Source organism: Amborella trichopoda, chromosome 13, assembly GCF_054954075.1.
Source record: "Amborella trichopoda isolate Santa Cruz 75 chromosome 13, AtrichopodaSantaCruz75HAP2 v2.0, whole genome shotgun sequence".
In the NCBI taxonomy this organism is placed as follows: domain Eukaryota; kingdom Viridiplantae; phylum Streptophyta; class Magnoliopsida; order Amborellales; family Amborellaceae; genus Amborella; species Amborella trichopoda.
In genome coordinates this window covers 11,925,045-11,946,323 of record NC_142348.1, presented here as the reverse complement: position 1 = coordinate 11,946,323, position 21,279 = coordinate 11,925,045, and the positions used below count along the sequence as shown (strand labels likewise).

At 38.6% G+C, this 21,279-nt stretch overlaps 2 protein-coding genes and 1 long non-coding RNA gene across 14 annotated transcripts in view; 2 read left to right on the top strand and 1 right to left on the bottom strand.

The window, feature by feature from the left end:
• Positions 1 to 3,852: 3,852 nt before the first annotated feature.
• Positions 3,853 to 4,362, bottom strand: LOC148779038 (uncharacterized). Its single transcript, XM_088855362.1, has one exon. The coding sequence runs from the start codon at positions 4,360 to 4,362 to the stop codon at positions 3,853 to 3,855; it is 510 nt and encodes a 169-aa protein (XP_088711488.1).
• A 7,740-nt stretch (positions 4,363 to 12,102) lies between these two features.
• SLO1 (SLOW GROWTH 1) lies at positions 12,103 to 14,433 on the top strand. The gene has a single exon (XM_011624317.3). It carries the CDS (start codon positions 12,376 to 12,378, stop codon positions 14,395 to 14,397), a length of 2,022 nt encoding a protein of 673 aa, XP_011622619.1. The 5' UTR covers positions 12,103 to 12,375; the 3' UTR covers positions 14,398 to 14,433.
• A 2,101-nt stretch (positions 14,434 to 16,534) lies between these two features.
• The window catches only part of LOC110007064 (uncharacterized), a 46,636-nt gene continuing 41,891 nt past the window's right edge, over positions 16,535 to 21,279 (top strand). For all 12 annotated transcript variants that reach the window (XR_016047395.1, XR_016047402.1, XR_016047392.1 and 9 more), the window contains exon 1: positions 16,535 to 20,393. This is a non-coding gene — a long non-coding RNA (uncharacterized LOC110007064). The remainder of the gene's footprint in view (positions 20,394 to 21,279) is intronic.

The following is a 21,279-nucleotide window of genomic DNA, read 5'->3' as shown; positions in this document are numbered from 1 at the left end:
TAAAGATAATGTCCCCTTCACACATGTGTGTGAAGATATTTTTTAACTCAAATTTGAAAATGTATTTTCTCTTTAATATCAAATAAAATTAAATTTCACACATGTCATGCATGACCTATGTGTGAGTTAATTAAAACATGTGATAAAAAGAGGACATTAATTTATAACATTATATAATAAAATATAACAATATATACAAGACACTATAACGCAACCCCTTATAAAACAAGCAACTATATGTCAATCTAGTCCCCGCCTAGGGATCAGTACCCAGCTGGGCAGTGATCCTAGAGTGAGGTGTGGGATGCCATGTGGTAGCCTTATCGCCACTCGGACGCCACATGGCACTATCAGGTAAGGACTAAAGTGGAATTTGAGCCAAACAATATGAAAACCCTTATTTTTTTAGCATCTAAAATTTCAAAAAATTCTCTAAAATTCACAATAAATATTTAAAGTATTTTTGAGCAATTATTAGGTTTTTCTCATCATTATAAAATCGAAAAAAAGGTATAGTGAGATCTCGGGCTAATAACTATAGGTATCGGAGTACACCATTGGGCTAGTACCGAATGATGTTCCACAGAGTCTCAGATCGACTCCGTGGACTTATGTTTCACAATCTAAACCAGGGACACATAATTGGCCATATCAAAGCTGCTGAGCCAGAACTTCTGATCATTCGGCTCTCAATGGATTGCAAGTATACCCTTATCGGACATGATCCAACTCAATTACAAGGGTCCTCTCAAAGCACATGTGCACTAACTCTTCCAAACTCGGATAATGCATTTGGAAGAGTGGCTTCTCGTACGAAAAGAAAATAAAAATTTTATGCAATGGTCTCATGTCAAGATACGGACTTATGTCCCATAAGTCTTCACCATTTCATACAGGGCTAATACTCAATAAGTACTCGGGTTTCATTTTTTCTCATTTGGATTCTCCAAGCCCTGGCCGATTGCAGGTAAACATGAGGCTAACCTACAAAATCCTGACTAGGAGGTGAACCTCGCACCTCCTTGAGAAATTGCTTCTCAATACGTGAACTCTCTATTCCTCATGCGTACTCGGGGTAAAAGAATCTGGGCTTCTTTTCGCAAGATGCTAAGATTTTAATCTCTCAATCGCTCCCACTGAATGATAGACTATTGGAATTTAGGCCTTGATAAGCCATGTTTCCAACATTCTCCCACTTGGCCTCTTATATCTCTATCTCATTATCGTTCACAAATAAATCAAAACATGCATACTTATCTATGGATTTATCATTCATAAGCAATAGACAAAGTAATAACAACTATGTCAACCTCCTTAAACCCATCCCATGCACATGGCTCATAAAATCATTTGCCCCCAAGACTTTAGTTAATGGATCTGCATGCATTGCCTCAGATGAAATGTAACCAACTTCTACTTCACCAGCTGCTATCTCTTCTCTTACTCTATGATATTGAGCTTTAATGTGCCTTGACTTGCTGTGGAACCTTGGTTCAACTGCCACTGCAATTGCAGCTTGATTGTCACACATGATTCTAATAGTTTCATGTTTTAGATGGTTGAAGTTAAGATGATTCAAGAACTTCTTAATCTAAATGGATTCTAAAGTTGTGGAACTTAAAGCCATATACTCGGCTTCCATGGTAGATATGGCTACAATGTCTTGCTTCTTGGTGCGTCAAGAAATGACACCACCCCCATAAAGAAATAGATAACCCGAAGTAGATCTCGAGTCATCCGGGTCTCCTTGATAGTCAGAGTCTGTGTATCCCAAAACTTTAAGCTCACTCACATTACCATAGGTTAATCTATAATCAAATGTTCCCTTTAAATATCTCATGATTCTTTTCACGGCTTTCCAATATTTTTAATCCAGGATCACTTTGGAATCGACCAATCAAGCTTTGAGCAAAAGCTATATCGGGTCTAGTTCTTATGGTTAAATACATTAGTGACCCTATGGCACTCCGATACGGGATCCTTTCCATCTCATTTTTCTCAAGATCATGGTTTGGTTTCATATTGACATTTAATTTTCCTCTCATTTTCACAGGTGTATCTATAGGCTTGGATTCACTCATACCAAATCTCTCAATAACTTTCTTGCAATATGTAGATTGAGATACTGGAATAGTGTGGGCTACTCTATCTCTTATAATATGAATCCCTAACACATATGAAGCCTCTTCGAAATCTTTCATATCAAAATTACTTGATAGCATTGCCTTTGTGTCCCTTATATGGTCTAGGGTGCTACTAGCTATTAGAATGTCATCCACATATAAATTCATGAAAGTAATGCCAGTCCTATTGGTCTTATGGTATACACAATGGTCATCCTCATTTGGTTTAAATTAATCAGGGTTGGTGGAACTTGAGGAACCATCTTCTTGAAGCTTGTTTGAGACCATAAAGTGATTTATTAAGTTTTTACACGAACTTTTCCTCTTCTAGGTCACAATTTAAAAAGGCGGTTTTCATATCCATTTTATGCAATTTTAGGTCAAGGTAGGCTGCTATGGATATGATCATCATAATTGAAGGCATTTTGGTAACAAGTGAGAAGGTGTCAAAATAATCTATCCCTTCCTTTTGAGTAAAACCTTTTGCTACAAGTCTTGCCTTGTATTTTTCATTACGCCCTTCGGAGTTAAGTTTCTTTTTGAATATCCACTTACATCCAATGGATCTAAGGTCAGGTGGTAATCGGACTAACTCCCATACATGGTTCTTTATGATTGAATTTATCTCATCTTGCATGGCTTCCTTCCATAACTTATTATCCGAACAAGACATAGCATATAGGTAAGAATAAGGTTCATCATCGGGTTCTTCACTAATCCTCTCATAGTCCTCCTCAAGGTAAGTGAAAAAGGTAGGTGGTCTCTTTATTCTGTCACTTCGCCTAAGTGAGATGGTTTCAATTTCTTTGTTAGGCCAAAACTCATAGAAGTCTACTCTCTTTTGAGGATTCTCTCTCAAGAAATTCATCTTCAAGGAAATGAGCATCAAGGCTTTCAATCACGTTACGATTCAAGAGGATACCCTTCCCATGACTTGGGAATCCTATGAAGACACATTTTATGGCTTTAGGATCAAGTTTGGACCTATTTTGGGATAGTATGAGAACATGAGCTGAACATCCCCAAACCTTGAGGTGCTTTATTGAGGGAGGTCGACCCATGAAGAGTTGGTAAGGAGTTGATTGAATTGCTTTGGTGGGAGTCCGACTAAGGACATATGTGGTTGTTAGAATCGCCTCCCCCCAAAACTCTAATCCAAGATTAGTGGTACTCATCATACTTCACACCATCTCAATTAGGGTCCTATTCTTTCTCTCGGCAACCCCATTTTGTTCGGGTGAGTAAGGCATGGTGGTTTGGTGGACAATCCCATATTGGACACAAAGATCTTGGAAGTCTTGGGAGGTGTATTTCTCATGAGATAGGTGTGACCAAAACGGGAATGATCATCAATGAATGTTATGAAGTACCTCATGTGTCCCATGGTAAGCACACTAATAGGTCCACACACATCCGAGTGGATTAGTTCTAAAAGACTAGAGACCCTTTCGCCCTTTTGGCGAGACTTCTTTACCATCTTTCCTTTAAGGCAAGCCTCACATCTATTATGAGAATCGATATTCATTTTATCAAGCAATCATTCTTTCATCATAATATGCATTCTCGATGAATTAATGTGACCTAACCTTAAATGTCATAAAGTAAAATTTTATAAATCATCACTCATATAAGCAAACTCTTTTTTTATTTAAATTTCATAAAGCCCTTGAACCAAGTGGGCTAAAAAAATAAGGTCTCCATTAATAGAGACATCATGCACATAGACCTTTTACTCCTTGAAAAAGAGCACAAACCCGGCTTTAGTCATCTTGGAAACTGAGATGAGATTCTTCTTCATCCCGAGAGCATAGAGGGTGTCCTTAAGCATGAGAGTCTCACCATTAGTGAGCTTCAACACGTAGTCCCCTTTTCCTAAGACCCTTTCCATTTGATCTTCACCTATGTAAAGATTATGGGTATTGGGTTTGACATTATAAAACGTTCTAAAGCCCTTCATAGAATTTGTCACATGGATAGTAGCCCCCGAGTCAAGAACCCACACATCGGCCTCCTCATTCGCAATCAAAGTCTCATAGACCATGCAAACTCTCTCTTTCCTTGGTTCTCCACCGGTATTAGCTTGAGGCTTACCGGTATTGGGCTTAGGAGCAAAATGAGGGTTTTGTGGAGGAAGAGGATACATACAAAACTTTTGGGTATGCCCATATTTCTTGCATCTAAAGCATTGCACATTCCAATAATCTTGGCTTGAGGGCCAAACCGACCTCCCACCTACCATCATGGGGCTAGCATGGTTTGGTGGGTAGGTTAGGAGGGTAGGGGCTAAATAGATAAGGGAAGTAGGATTTTCCCCTTTGCTTCCCCTTCCCTTTTCATTATCACTCCCTCTCACTCCCACATTACATGTATTCACCATAGAAGAGTTAGGAAGAGAAGAAGAGATAGGAGTAATCAGTAAGGGAGTAGAAGAAGATCAGGGTTGGTGAGATTTTACCATATGGACTATGGAAGGTGGTCCATCCATTGTCATCCCTCTTTGCTCTTCCCCTTCCATGAAAAATACAATCTCCTCCACTGTTGTAGGTGCATCTTTGACCATCAAATTGGCTACAAAGGTCTCCCATAAGGGAGAGATCGAAAGCACAAACATCGTCTTTGTGTCACCTCATCATATGAGTGACCGACTCTCTTATCCTCTCTTATACAACTCTTGAACTCTCTTAGATGATCAGACACTTTGGTGTGATCATCCATTTTGTAACACAAGAGATTCCTCATTATAATGATCCTTTGAGTTTCATTCGATGTGTCGTATTTCTTTTTCATGCTCTCCATAATATCTTTGACACATGGAATTTTCATACTCTTTAACAAAGGAATCACTCATGGTTTCAAAAATAATATTCATCGCACTTTGGTTTTTTTTATGCCATGTCTCATATGCATCCTTAACAACTTGAGAAGCATTGATTGCGGGCAGATTAGGTAGTCTAAAAGTTAATAATGGCAATAGACCATCTTCATGAAACACATAACCAATTTTCCTTCTCTATTTGGAGATGTTGGTTCCATTGAATCTCTCCTCCTTAAGCAATTCGGTGAGTATTGAACAGGCTGCCATGGGTTCCTATTTGACACTCTATAATCCCTCTAAAGACCCTAAAAGAGGCTGTAAATGAGCCTAGCTCTGATACCAATTCAAAGTGGATACAAAGACTAGAGCAAATTTTCAAGTCGAAAAACAAGGTAAAATGGACACCTTCAACAAGCTACTTGCTAAAAACTAAGCTAAGTGAATAAGTTACAATCCTTTTACATAACAATTACAACCATTTCTAACCTTGTATAACCATTGTAAATAAACTCAAATACCAACCTGTTATGGGGCAATTACATATAAAGCAAGACTAGCTTATGAATTACACTTTCATAGTACAAATTACATAAAGTATGTCCCAAAGCTTATATATTTTATGCAACTATTCTAAACAAAATTCTAGAAAATAAAATCAACTAAACAGGGAATTAGAATGTCAAATTAAAATAGGAAAGCCATGTTTCGAACCCCTTGTGCTGGAGCCATGCAATCAGGCCCTATAAGGGCTTAATTTTATCCCTTCGGATTGTACAAAAGTGGTTCAATCTCACAAGAGTGTCTAATCCAAATGGGAAGAAATTACACACTTTAAAATTACTTCTTAAGATCTCAACACATTGGCATTATCATCTAAAATATAATGCAAAAGGTTTGAATCGAATCACATAAAGAACAAAAGAGTTATGGCCAAACTACACATGGTGGTCCCTCAGACCACCAAAACAATCTTGTATGGAAAGATTATAAACCCCCATAGGTAAAAACATGATGAAAAAGTTCTGAAAATGAAGTGACACTCTGAGACTAAATTATTTGATGGGTTTGAAGCAAAGTAATTATGGATACTATGCATGATCATGGATTCTCATGCATTTAGGCTATAACCCATGAAGGACCACATTATGAATAAGCATGATGAAACAGATGATCAAATGGGGATTCTAAGATCAATGAAACTTTTTTGAATTCAAAACTCTAGCAACTATAGCTGCCAAGGATATGATCTTATGAGAAAAGAAAATTCAATGGAGTTTACCTTGATAAATGCACACTATGGACTCAAGCATAAGAAAACAGGACCACCATCAAGATCACCATTAATGGAACTCTAAAAGCTCTCTCTCTTCACTTTTCTCTTACAAAGCCTTAGAAAAAGGAGGGGAGCAACAATTTTCCAAAATGGTTCAAGAGTTGAGATAGTTAGGGTTTGAGATCTCATTATGTGCTTTTATAACATGGGTGTAATTTTGGATTCAATCAACACCCTTAATGCACTAATCCAAAGGCACATGAGAGGCTAATGTCCCTAGCCACCCATCTCCATGAGGCTAATGTCCCTAGCCACCCATCTCCATCCAACCACTAGAATGAAGGAATAGGATTTCACACCATTATCACTCACCCTAACCCTAAGTTATGCCACTTTACCATTTTGTCCTTGGCCCATGTTTTTGTTCCAATTGTATCCAATATGGCCGTATTCTTTTAATAATGTATTAGAGTAGATAGCCACAAAGGCTAAAGGGCAAAGAAGTAATTAGTAAGGCTCATACATGTGGAAATATTCTTCTTTATCAAAGCCCATCACTTTGTATATCTAAAATTTCAAACCAATCAATTTAAAGATAATGTCCCCTTCACACATATATGTGAAGATATTTTTCAACTCAAATTTGAAAATGCATTTTCTCTTTAATATCAAATAAATAAATTAATTTAACGTTACACATACCATGCATGACCCATGTATGAGTTAATTAAGACATGTGATAAAAAATGGGCCTTAATTTATAACATTATATAACAAAATATTAACAAGACACCATAACACAACGCCTTATAATACAAGCAACCGAATGTCAATCTAGTCCCCCGCCTAGGGATCAGTGCCCAGCTGGGCGGTGATCCTTGAGTGAGGTGTGGGGTGCCATGTGGCAGCCCTATGGCTACTCGAACGCCACATGGCACTACTAGGTCAGGACTAAAGTGGAATTTGAGCCAAGCAATATGATTATTTTTTTAACAAATAAAATTTTGAAAAATTATCTAGAATTCACAATAAATATTTAAAGTATTTTTGAGCAATTATTAGGTTTTTCTCATCATTATAAAATCGGACAAAATGTATAGTGAGATCTCTGGCTAATAACTCTAGGTATCAGAGTACTCCATTGGGCTAGTCCCGAATGATGTTCCGTCGAGTCTTAGATCGACCCAATAGACATATGTTTCACAGTCTAAAGCAGAAACACATAATTGGCCATATCAAAGCCGCTGAGCTAGAACTTTCGATCATTCGGCTCTCAATAGATTACAGGTGTACCCTTGTGGGACATGATCCAACTCAATTATAGGCGTCCTCTCAAAGCACATGTGCATTGGCTCTTCCAAACCCGAATAGTGCATTTGGAAGAGTGGCTTCCTATACAAAATGAAAATGCACATGTCATGCAATGGTCTCGTGTCAGGATACAAACTTATATCCCATAGTCTTGAATATTCCATACAGGTGAATACTCAATAAGTACTTAGGTTCTATTTTTTTCATTTGGATTCTCCAAGCCCTGGTCGATTGCAGCTAAACATGAGGCTAACCTATAAAATACTGACTAGGAGGTGACTCTCACACCTCCTTGAGAAATCGTTTTCTCAACACGTGAACTCTCGATGCCTCATACGTACTCGGGGTAAAAGAATCTGGGCTCCATTTCATAAGATGCCAAGATTTCAATCTCTCAATCGCTCTCACTGAATGAGAGACTACTGGAATTTTGGCCTTGGTAGGTTATATTTTCAACAAAATTATATACCTTGATAATGAAAGAAGGTGCAAATGTGTCACAACACTTGAATGAGTTTAATAACCTCATTTATCAACTTGAGAGTATTGGTGTGAGAATGGATGATGAAGACAAAGCGGTCACCTTGCTTTGTTCATTGTTGGAATCCTATGACAACCTTGTCACTACATTGAATTATAGTAAGGGGATTCTCTTGATTTAGGCTTGATATTTAGTGCCTTACTTGTCGATGAACTTCGAAAGAAAGCATATTTGAAAAGTTCGGTAGAGTCGAAGACGAAATCTCTTGTAGCAAGAGGGCGATCGAATGAACAGGATGATTCATCGAGGAATCATTCAAGAAGTAATTCAAGATTTCGATCAAAATCTAAAGAGCCCATTAACAAGAATATGTGTTGGCACTGTGGGAAGCCCGTTCATATACGGAATAATTGTTTTAAGAGAAATAGAGTGAATTCTTCCAAAGCTCCTAATGCGGGAGGTGAAAAGCCAAGTGAATCAAAAAATGAAACAAATCAATTTGAAGAGTCTGCATCCAGGTTTATTGAAGATGAAGTATTAATAGTGGCATATAATTCAATATTCTATCAAAATTTGATACTTGATATGAGTCATGTGAATGAGGATCAGTATCCATGAGAATAATTCAACTAGCAAGGTGGTTGGAATGGGTTTGGTTCACCTAAGGATGTTTGATGGGTCTATTCGAGCAATTAAGGATGTTAGGCATGTGTCAGAACTGAAAAAGAGCTTGATCTCCCTCTCTTCTCTAGATTCGAAAGGTTATAAGTTCACCGGTCAAGGTGGAGTTATAAAAGTATCAAAAGGGGCTCTAATTGTGATGAAAGGAGTCCCAGTTGAGAGCTTGTACAAGTTATTGGGAAGCACAATAACAAATGATGAAGTGAATTCTGTAGTTGAAGGTGAGGAAGTTCCATATTGCCTATGGCATAAAAGACTGTGGCATATAAGTGATAAGGGTATGGAGGTCTTGATGAAGAATAATTTTATTCCTACACTTAAAATTGATGGATCTGAAATTTGTGAGCATTGTGTTTGTGAGAAACAACATAGACAACCTTTCAAGGCCGGGAAACATACAAGCAAGCGCAAGCTTGATTACATTCACTCGGATGTGTAGGGCCCTTCACCAAGTACATCTTATGGAGGAGCATTATATTTTATTTCATTTATTGATGACTTCTCAAGAAAAGTATGGATGAAAACTCTCAAGTCCAAAAGTGATGTGTTTTGTGCATTCAAGAATTTTAAAACAAAAGTTGAAAAATCTATGGGGCATCACATCAAAGTTCTTTGCAAGGTCGAGGGAATTACTAAGCATTACACAAATGCTTACAATTCTCAACAAAATGGTATATCAGAGAGGATGAATCACACTTTGATAGAGCGCGCGAGGTGCAAGTTAGGCAATGCCGGCCTAGAGCAAGAATTATGGGCGGAAGCCGTATCAATGGCTTGTTATCTTATCAACCGATCATCTTTGGTAGCATTGGGAAGCGAAACCCCTAATGAGTTTTGGTATGAAACTCGAAGTGACAACTCCGATTTGAAAATTTTTTGTTGTGATCTATATGTACTTATTCAAAGTTGCCAAAAAACCAAGTTGGATCCAAGGTCAAAGAAGTACATCTTTGTGGGTTATAACAAATGTGTGAAAGGGTACCAGTTATGGGATCCAAGTATTCAAAAAATAATCACTAGCCACGATTTGCATTTTGATGAATCCAAGATAATGGCAAAAGGGATGATGATAAATGACAATGGTTAGGAAGTGCAACAAGAGAGCCAAGAATTTCTAGGCAACCCGAAATACTTCCACCAAGTGCAATTATGCCTTATGAGAATATACTCATTGATCATAGTGAAGAGCATGAAGGACTAGGAAGTCAAGATGAAGAACCACATGGTCATCATAATGAAGTTGTGCCTTTGACACAAAGGTGCTCTACTAGAGAAACTCGTGTACTCGGTGGCACAAAGATTATGTGGATCCAAACACTTTACATGCTTTGATAGCTGAAAATGAAGAGTCAACGTCATTCTATGAAGCCATTGATAGCAATGGTACCGAGCATTGGAAAAAGGCAATGGAAGAAGAGATTTTGGCCCTTTAAAGAAATAAGACTTGGGATTTAGTGGAGCTACCAAAAGGTAGAAAGGCTGTTGGTTGTAAATAGGTGTTCATGATAAAAAATGGGCTTGATGGCAAGCTTGAAAGATATATGGCAAGATTGGTGGCAAAATGTTTTTTGCAAAAAGAAGGATGACTTTGATAAAATTTTTGCACCAGTTGTCAAGTTGGTATCAATTCGCTTGGTGCTTGGGTTAGTTGCTATGCATGATTTAGAGCTTGAGCAAATGGATGTGAATACGACTTTTTTACATGGAGAACTTGAAGAGGAAGTGTAAATGCAACAAACTGGAAGGCTTCATAGAGAATGACAAAGAAGGACTTGTGTGCAAATTGAAGAAGTCCTTGTATGGGCTCAAGCAAGCATCAAGACAATGATATAAAACATTTGATATGTTCATGTTGAGCCTTGGGTACACAAGAAGTAAGTATGACCATTGCTTCTATTTAAAGTTCTTTGATGATGGTACATACTTGATTTTAGTCTTATATGTGGATGACATGCTTTTGGTGTGCAAAGATAAGGCAAAAATTGATGAGCTCAATACTTCGTTGAGCAAAAGATTTGAGATGAAGGATCTCGGGCTTGCAAGGCAAATCCTTGGGATTAAAATTGAAATTGATAGACAAATTTTGTCATTATCTCAAAAAGGTTACATAGAAAGGGTGCTTGAAAAAATTGGCATGAAAGATGCAAAGCCAGTGAAGACACCCTTAGCGCCTCACTTCAAATTGTCTTCGATGCAAAGTCCGAAGACGAAAGAAGAAAGAAGAAGCATGGCTAAGGTTCCTTATGCAATGTGATTGGAAGTTTAATATTTACCATGTATGTACAAGACCGGATATCGTGCATGCGGTTGGTGTTTTAAGTCGGTTTATGGTAAACCATGAAACCGTTCATTGGGAAACAACAAAATGGGTGCTTCGGTACTTAAGAGGTACAACTAATTATGCAATCACATTTGAAAATGGCCCAACCCAAATGCAAGGTTTTATACATGCAAATTTTGTCGGTGATCTTGATAGAGGTAGGTCGACTACCGTATTTATTTTTCGATTTGCAAATGGACTGGTAAGTTGGATGTCAAGGCTTCAAGACACGGTAGCATTGTCAACTATCGGGGGTGAGTACATGGCGGTAACGGAAGCATCAAAAGAAGTCATGTGGCTTCAAGGGTTGATAGGTGAGATGAGCATTATGTGCATGCTTATGAAACTATTTTGTGACAATATGAGTGTTGTCCATTTGACCAAGACCCCGGTTCATCACAAGAGGTCAAGGCACATATTGGTTCAATATCACTATATCCGTCAAATTGTTGAAGAAGGAGTTCGATTGGTCAAGATCAAGACCGAAGACAACTTTGTTGATATGCTTATCCATCCAAGTAAAGAAGTTAGAATGGAGTCTAACCTCTCTAGGTTTCAAGAAATAAATGAAGAAATGGATTGGCAATGCAAGGGTGTGATTTTGCATCAAGGTGAAGATTGTTGGGGCGTGATGCTAAATCACCCCCTTATAGTATTCACCCTTTTGATAAAAGGCATTTTCATCAAGAAAATATATTTTTTTTGTAAATGTCTTTTGAAAGGGTTATATAAAGAGAGAAAAATGTGAGCGAATGTGGTAAGGAAGGAAACTTGTAGAGAGAGAAGTTTGGGGTTGAAAATTGAGGGTTTTTGCAACAAAACCCTAACGCCACCATTTGGGGCTCATCTATAGTCTTTTTATCGCCATTTCTTCGCGGCATCGGTGAATTAAAAAAAAAGAGTCGATTGTAAGTGGTTTTAAAGTAAGAAGTAATTTGTTTGAATATTCATTGAGATCGTATGAGGTAACTCTGTATAACCCCAATCTTGTAATTTTTCCCTCTTGATAGTGAATACACATTTGCCATTTTGCTTGTGGACGTATCCCATTTTGGGTGAATCACTTATATGTGTTCCTCTCTATTTCTATTTGTGTTGTACTTTGAAATTTTTCATATTGTTTGATTTATTGTTATTATATTTTTTTCTAATTATATTTCCCTTTTTATTGCATTTTGGGCATTTTATTTGAGCGACCAAATGGGATTTGAGATATCCCAATTTGCTTTAAAGATGGGATGGGGTTTTCCCGGCTTTTCATCATGAGCTCCTGCGATTCAAATTCAAAACCGGTTCTCGTGTGAGTGAGCTCTGCAACACCGTGCCTAACCTCCAAGCTTTTCATGGAAATCGTCACAAAAATAAGGCCCTATGATAATACCCACCCTCTGTACCCGATCAAACGATCTTCTCCGTCACCCTTTCTCTCTCAAGAGCTCCTTTCTTCAACCTTTTCTCTCTCTACACACTCGCCTGCTTCTTCCTGATGCGAAGAGCACTAACAACTCAAAACCCAATCTTATTCTCTCTCATCCTCTTCTATCACTCATAGAGAGATGCACAACCATGAATCAACTTAAGCAAATTCAGTCACAAATGATCATTACTGGCCTAATTGCAGATGGGTTCGCATCGAGCCGGCTTGTGGCCTTTTGTTCTCTCTCTAGAAACCTGGATCATTGTAGAGCTATCTTAAATACAATTGAGAAACCCAATCTCTTCACTTTGAACATTGCTATACGGGGCTATTCATCTAGCCATGAACCCAATCAAGCAATTCTTCTTTACAAGCAAATGCTTGAAGAAGAGACAGTGCCCGATAACTATACTTTTCCCTTTGTTCTTAAGGCCTGTGCTCAGTTGCTTGATTCAGAGGCCGGGAAAGGGATTCATGGTCATGTTTTGAAGTTGGGTTTTGACAGAGATATCTTTGTTTGCAATGCTCTGATACACTTGAATGCCATCTGCGGAGAACTTGACGTTGCACGCAAGTTGTTCGACAAAAGTATTTGTAGAGACTTGGTTTCTTGGAATTCTATGATTAATGGCTATGTTAGAGGAGGGTTCTTAAATGAAGCCATCGAGTTGTTTAGAGAAATGGGGCTTCAGAATATGAAACCCGATGAGGTGACCATGATTGCCATGGTCTCGGCCTCTCGTCAATTGGGTGACTTAGAGCTTGGACAATCTTTTCATGACTTCATAAATAAAAAAGGTATAAGAATGACAGTGCCCCTGACCAATGCTTTGATAGATATGTATGCTAAATGTTGCTGTTTAGAGGTGGCTCAAAGACTATTTAATGAGATGCCTAAGAGAACCATAATTTCATGGACCACAATGATCGCAAGCTATGCTAGAGTGGGCATGATGGAACAGGCTCGAGAGTTATTGGATGCGATGCCTGAAAAAGATGTGGTGCCTTGGAATGCTATGCTCTTAGGGTACTCACAGGGGAGGAGAGAGAAAGAGGCTTTCTCTCTTTTCCATGAAATGCAAGCATCGGGTGTCAAGCCTGATGAGGTGACCATGGCGACCTTGCTTTCGGCTTGTGCACAATTGGGTGCCCTTGAAATAGGGCGATGGATCCACAATTACATTGACAGAAACAAGATGGTTTATAGTGTTGCATTAGGGACTTCACTAGTAGACATGTACGCAAAATGTGGGAGCATTAAAGAATCGATTTGTGTCTTTCGTAAATTGCCCGAGAAGAATGCTCTTACATGGACAGCTATGATTGTTGGTCTAGCGACCAATGGCCATGGCCAAGAGGCCATCTCTCACTTTTCTATGATGGTTAATCTAGGATTGAAACCAGATGACATTACCTTTGTTGGGGTACTATCGGCTTGTTGCCATGGAGGATTAGTGGATTCAGGCCATAAATATTTCAAAGAAATGGATTCGAAATATGGTTTGGTTCCTAAGCTTAAGCATTACTCATGCATGGTTGATCTTCTTGGAAGGTCTGGCCTTTTGAGAGAGGCTGAAAGGTTTTTAGAGAACATGCCTATAAAGCCTGATGCTGTGGTTTTGGGGGCCTTGTTTTTTGCTTGTAGGATTCATGGTAGCATAGAGGTGGGTGAAAGGATAGCAAAGAGGTTGCTTGAATTGGACCCTCATGATTGTGGAATATATGTGCTGCTATCCAATATGTATGCTGAGGCAAACATGTGGGATTGTGTCACAAGAGTTAGGAGAATGATGAGAGAAAGGGGGATTGAGAAGACCCCTGGTTGTAGTTTGATAGAGGTGAATGGAAATGTACATGAGTTTCTTGTGAAGGACAAGTCTCACCCTAGAGCTAAAGAAATATATGTTTGCTTGAATGGATTGGCAAGACAATTAAGGATGGCTGGCTATGTGCCCCAAACTGGCTTTGTAAATTAATTGAATTGATAAATTCAAATAAATTAATTTTGACAATCTCTAGGGAGAGGGAACTTGGGAAGGTTATATTTTGCTTGCAACCTTTCTTTTAGATGCCTTTATGTCGGTATAAGAGCTCTCTCAGGGTGTACTTTTGGCTATCTTCTCTGGGGCACAATCTTCACCAAGGCACATAAGAATAACTTAAATCATAAAACAACTATACTACAATCCATCTATTCATGGAACAATATGTTCACAGGGTCATCACCATCACATGAACAGGTCATACAATGGCTGAGTGGGTCTCACTGTTTGTTCAAAATGTGGATCAATAAAGAAAGAGAATACCGTAAAGGATTCACACATTAAACAACGAAATTTTATCCCTTTAGGGATTTATATTATGTTTGGTGAACCACCTGGCAAGTTATCTGCAGACACCCTGTTAATTAGCTCTGTTGAAATAGAACATCGTTCATTGATGATTGCTTTTTTGGAATAGAAAATAAAGAAAATGCAATTACATCAAGAAGATCAAAGTAGAATAAGTGGGCAAATAGAGCCATCATCCTATTATACCTGACCTTGAAAGAAAAGTCTCTCTAGTGAACTACCGCTCCTGAAATATAATATCCCTTTCGTCACCTTGTTCTATACAGTGCTCTTGCTTATTCTCACTCACTTAACTCCTATTGATACCTGAGATTGAGCTCAGCGTTCGGGACCTAGTTTAAGCGGTTTCATCATTTTAGATCATAGTAGGGCTCCTAATCATCTCTAGGGACCCTTTGATACAATGTAGCACCCCCTCAATATCCAAATAGACCATATCAACACCTTATCCTGCCTATAGGATTCATCCTAGGAAAAGTCACTCATATTCACATCATGCATATTTTATATTATATTGAATCGAAAGACCTTTCCAATGGTCCACGAATTACTCAATTCTAATGTACGGTTTGAGAATTGTGGACAAGAAGATAAACAATATCTAAAATAACCATACTGTCCTATGCGAAAAACAACTTACTTAATTCCAGATCAGCCCTCTACGCATTTTCTATGGCAAATCTACTCGGGTTTGGATTCCTAATCCCACATCTTTTAATTCCTAAAATATCTAGCCTCCAAACTCTATAAATACGTGTTCCCCTACATATTGAAGCATCCAAAAAACTCTTAGAGACTCTTAGAACTCTACGAGTCTCTAGGAAATGTTCATGGGGCTGTATAAAGATAGTTCCTAGAACTCTAGGAGGTCCCTAGACTCATTTAGAAGAAGAGAAAAACTTTAGATAGATACCCTTACCTTAGGACCGGGAAGCTCTAGATACCATAGCCTTAGGATTAGGAAGCCCTAGATCAGCCCAAGCCCTTGATCAAGATCCAAACCCAAATCTAATCCTAGGAACCCTGTATTTAACCCCAGATCTGACACTCAACAAGTTTATTGGTATGCATTCACTCCATCGACTTTGATTTTAGGGTTATTCGCACCACGCGGCATTGGCAGCCATGCATTTAGTTCTGATTCATAAGTCTGAATCCCAAGTACTTTTCTGATTCGTAAGTCTTAATCCCAAGTACTTTTTTTACTTTTTACACTTCTTTTCAATTATTTTATTCGTTTTCTTTTATTTAACTCCCATTGTTTTTTTCCTTGACTTTCTTTACTTTTTACACTTGTTTTCAATTATTTTGTTCGTTTTATTTTATTTAATTCCCATTGTTTTCTTCCTTGACTTTCTTATTTGAGTCCCATTTCAGTTAATTTTTTTTGAAAACTTTAGATCATGGTCTATGTGGTGCGCTAAGGGTAGTAGTACACCAATGTACTTTCGGTATAACCCTTTTATTTACCTTCCGAGTCATTTTATTGTCATTTTGAAACATGTAACTCATCTCTCCCATTGTTTCTTTACCTTCCAAGTCCTTTTTTACTGTTATTTTGAAAAATGTAACTCATTTCTACAAGTCACCACAGTTGGGGGTGGAAGCAAGTGAAAGCACTTTGGCATCCACCGCGGTGCTCAATGAGTTTTAAAATTTTCAAAACCTTTACCAGGATTGGAGTGACAAGAAGCATGCACGTTACACGTGGACCCAATCGGCTACTGACGTAGGACTATTGGATTGTCGTTGCCTTTGCCTGGAAACTGTTCGAGCAAATTAAGGACCGTCCAGCCCTACTTCCAGGCGACCCAAAACTGGTTGGATTTGGGCCGTATGCGGCCAAAAAAAAATAATAAAGTGCCTGCATGTGGCACATCATGCAATTAACATTCCGCAACATTAATGGCGTTTGTAGCCTGCGTGATATCTTTGGAACTTTGAGCATACGTTGTTACCCGTTGGTTTGCCCGAAATGTTCTTTTGCAAGATTTTAAGAGAAAATTGATTCAGATGAAGATAAAATAGGAGAAGACACAAATCAGGAAAATCGAATTCACTCTAAATCAGTCGGGATCAAGAGCTTTCCATTAAAATTGGAGTTCCAGAGGAGTACCAAGGGACCTTCCCTTGTTTTATTTGCATTTAGGTTTGGTTTGGCAAAACCCAAAACATCTTTGATCAGTGGACCACAATGCAGAAGAGGAGTCGAACTGACAAGATCCGAAGTTCACCTAGTCATTCAGGTACACATGGCTTTTCCCAATGCTTCTTCTTGAAGTCAAGCTTTGTGCAATCTTCTCTGATGGATTTGATTCGTGCAGCACGACTTGTTCTCTCTCTCTCTCTCTCTCTCTCCTAGGGCTCACTTTGTTCCAAAATAAGTTCTGTAAAGGTCCCCTCTCTCATTAATCAAAGTGCTTTTGTAGACTTTAAGGAGAGTTAAACACCCCTTGATCATTTGTTGATCTTGCGCGGTTCATCTTTTACTTTATAGTTGATTATTAATTTAGAGATATTTGGTTGGTTATAAGTCGATCCCATTTGCATTTGAATTGTTTAGTATTCAAATTCAAATCTCAACAATTTTCACCTAAGTTCTACAGTGTTGTGACACCTTCATTTGTGCCTAGATCACTTTTTAATGGGTGTTGTTTTGACCTGAATCTCCTTGCTGAATGATATACTACAATCTGAAGAGCATTATGATCGAATTTTAGAACCATCTAAGTTGATTTGAATCAAATATGATAGTTTTGAAGTTACATCATGGTTCCGGTTGGATGGAACACTATGGTCTCTTTCCTCAATTGCAATCTTCCCATAATTTTCTTGACTGCCACATATTCCCCATCCATCTAGAACTGATGATGTTGATTTTATCCATACTTATCCTAAAAATTTGGTTGCTTGGAGAAGGTAAAAGACAAATTTTCTATAAAACCGCAGTGAAAACATGGTTTGAAGGTCAAGCGCATTCAAATTCGAATGTTATTGATCGAACCTTGTCCAAATACTTCCAAGGCTCTTAAGAGTCTATCTTCTAGGTCATTGGAGAACAGTACAATTGAATTTGAATATTGCCATGGTTTTCAGGTTCTTACAAATTTTATAAATATTTTCAGATTCTTACAAGACCTTAGTTTCTTGCCTTTCCCTTTTTATGCTTCTAGCACCTTAGGTTCATGATTTTTCCATCATTAAGTTTTGGCAATGGTTCTCTTTATGAACTGATCGATCAAAACCACATTGCCCTCTTTTTTCATCCAATACCCATGAAACTCGAAACAAATGCCTTTTGGAGGTTCTTCTTTGTATTTTTCCTTATCTCCTAACTGTTTTGAGGTTGCCCTGAGCACATATGAACTTTGGATGTTGGTTCCTCTTGAATAAATCCTATGAAAACTCTGTTCAATCTCTTCAATTGCATTTATGATTAGGCATCACAAAACATGCCCAAGCACCCATGTGTGAAGACGATATATCTCATACGGTACATTATATCATAAATGGTAGTGTTGGGCATGTGCACCACAAGGACAAGACCAGGGTACTTCGAGCCTGTGTGCCATAATATAAGGTGCAGGGGACTTCTCTTCGGCAACATGGACAAACCTCCTCAAGTCTTCCCCAAGGAGGCGACTTCCCATGTTGCAGTTAACATATGCACATGTCATGGGGTAGTAGTATTTGGGCTTTGTCCTCACAGGCCCCCAATGTTCTCCAAGATATCTTTGAACTCAACGAGAAGAACCCAAATCCTCTTTAAAACGAGCCTTCTCAGTCCCTATATCCATGGTTCTATGTTTTTGTGACTCTAAAGACCTTTCTAGGCCCTAGACTACCTGGCCCCAGGAGTCACAGCAGTTGATTCTTACTCTCCTGATTTGGATGGCTTAGCCACATCCTCAATCCCCATGAGGATCCTGCTCATACTGGAGTCAATCACTCAGTCAATCCCCGCGGTGATCCTGCTCTACTAGAGCCAAGCAATCCACTAATCAAAATAGTCTTGAGTACGAGGGTGTCATGGCCTTGAAAGGTCACATATATCTATATGAGTCCCAAAGCTTAAGAAAATGAGTAACCACATGGTCCTCGATGGGAGTCCTCCAAAAGCCTCCCTAAAGCACTATCATCATCCCCATCTATCGCAGGAGAGTGCAACACTTCCTCTTTGTAAAGCCATAAGCAGAACTGTTGAACCTCAAGCTCCAATTCGACACTCACAAATGAGTGTCCTGCTCCCTCAACTACTCGATGAGGCAATCTTTCTCTTGAACCCTTTGCCCCAGCTCCTTGATCTCTTCATGAAAGTCATCCGCGATTACGATGGATATAATATGGAAGGTTTAACTCCCTCTTGCCTTCTTTCTTCTTCTCTCTCCCTCCCCCTCCCTCCCTCTCTCTTATAATGAGCAAGTGAGGCTCAAATTTACTCATTATCTCCTTTCTATAAAGGAAAGACCAGCACGCGGCCATGTGCTGGATGCATACGACCGAATACCAACAACTAGTGGCCAATGTACAGTGAATGCAGCAAATAAACAGCCACACGATCAAGGTCCCATAAGCTTCTACGAATGTCCCAATGACCTGAACATGGTTATGATCTAGTGAGACATAGCCACTCGATCGCCCATTAGGAAGCCCTTGAGGGCCTGCTCTCCCTTAGGTTGGCCCCATCATCAGAAATCCAAGTCTTTGATGTTGAGGCGGTCGCAAAGATAATTTGTGAGGCAAGAACATATCCTCAGAATTGGAGGTATCAAAGGGAAAACTCTCATCATATGATAGTTCAAGATCCAGAGTAGGAGAATCAAGAGTAATATCAACCATGATAATAGAGGTTCGCTGCGACGATAGGGCTGAGCACTGTCTCCGTAGGAAGATGAAGTTACGTGTAGGGCTTCAGAATCTCACTTGACATGGCCTCTTGCAGCCCAGAGCAACTTGTGGATGCAGAAATATGCTTAACAAACCTCTTACAGAGGTTGTCTTAGCACACGATGCCACAACTTGCTTTCAAAACCCAACTTCCAAAAACTTTAATTGAATTTTTAAAACCTATTTATGGAACAACTATTCCGAAAATATCACCCCATCTTCAAAACTTTCGATATTGTTATAATATCTGTCTTTAATCACAGCAGGCTCGACAATCTGCTGCTCACTCGGGGATGACATCATACCCAAGGGTCATTTCATTGATTTCCCTTGACCCTATAGCCTAGGAAAATACTAAAGAGGGGCAACTATTGACACCTAAGTTTTGACCAGGCTTTTGGACCAGTTCAAAGGATGTGTTGTTAGAAAATATCCCCAATTTGTGGTCCAACAATAATTATATAAGGGTAATATTATCCACAATTTAAGTGAGTCCATTATCCAATATTAAGATAAAAATTAGTGATAATCATCTTCCCCACTCTCTTTAAAGATAACATGATGGGTTAGATAAAAGAAAGAAACATCATAAGGAAAGGATATAAGTTGACGGTCACTCATTCTCCATAAGGAAATTTCCCGTCAAACTTGGAGGAGAAAAGAGGTGAAGGCCGATCCACTCCTTCAGAGATGAGAACAAGAAGTCATTTTCTTTTATTGTTGGATCATGAAAGGTATGTTTACATCTCCTGTTTTATTCTTGTTTTTCGGTAATCATGAACAACGATCCAAAAAAGATTTACATGTTTTTTTAGGTTCTTGAATCTGTAAATCTGTAGTTTATTTTTACATATGGTATCAGAGTTGTCGTTCTCTTGGTCATGAATACCGAAAACCATAAAGTGTTCATATGAACAATTTTTTTATGATGGTCGACGCAGGGCATTACTTTCTCTCCCTCAATGCGACGTATGCAGAGATTTTAATTTTCACGGCTCTCTCTCTAGCCTTTTTCTCCTTCGTTTTTTGTTTTTACAAACACCTTTTCTGTTCTAGTGTTTTTGTTTTTGCATGAACCTTTTTTTCTTGAACGGTTCAAGATATTCCTTGAGAATTTGTAGGTAATCTAAATATACGTTCACTTAATTAAGAAGAAACTTTTCTCTTGAAGCATGTTTTTTTTGTGAAAGCAAGAACTCTTTTTTACATAAACCTAGCAAGAACTCAACTGTTGTACATAAAGCCTTATTGGACGTTGCACTGCTTACTGGCTCGTTCCTATAAACCTTTCTTTAAACCTTTATTATGCAATTTCTTCATGCCATGACCATCTCCATGTTTCGTTAAGATCATGGCAGTTCAAGATAATTATTCTTCATGCCATGACCATCTCCATGTTTCGTTAAGATCATGGCAGTTCAAGATAATTATTCTTCATGCCATAGACCATCTCCGTGTTTCGTTAAGATCATGGCAGTTCCAGATAATTATTGCTTATGCCATATACTTTCTCCATGTTTCGTTAAGATCATGGCAGTTCAAGATAATTATATCTAAATAGCATGATATCCCAACCTCATGATGGAACGTCATCAGGCCAAGTAGTAGGAAAGCAATAAA

Excerpts from the sequence above, each read along its gene's own strand:
- LOC148779038 (XM_088855362.1), bottom strand. The coding sequence starts at position 4,362 with ATGGTAGGTGGGAGGTCGGTTTGGCCCTCAAGCCAAGATTATTGGAAT.
- SLO1 (XM_011624317.3), top strand. The coding sequence starts at position 12,376 with ATGATAATACCCACCCTCTGTACCCGATCAAACGATCTTCTCCGTCAC.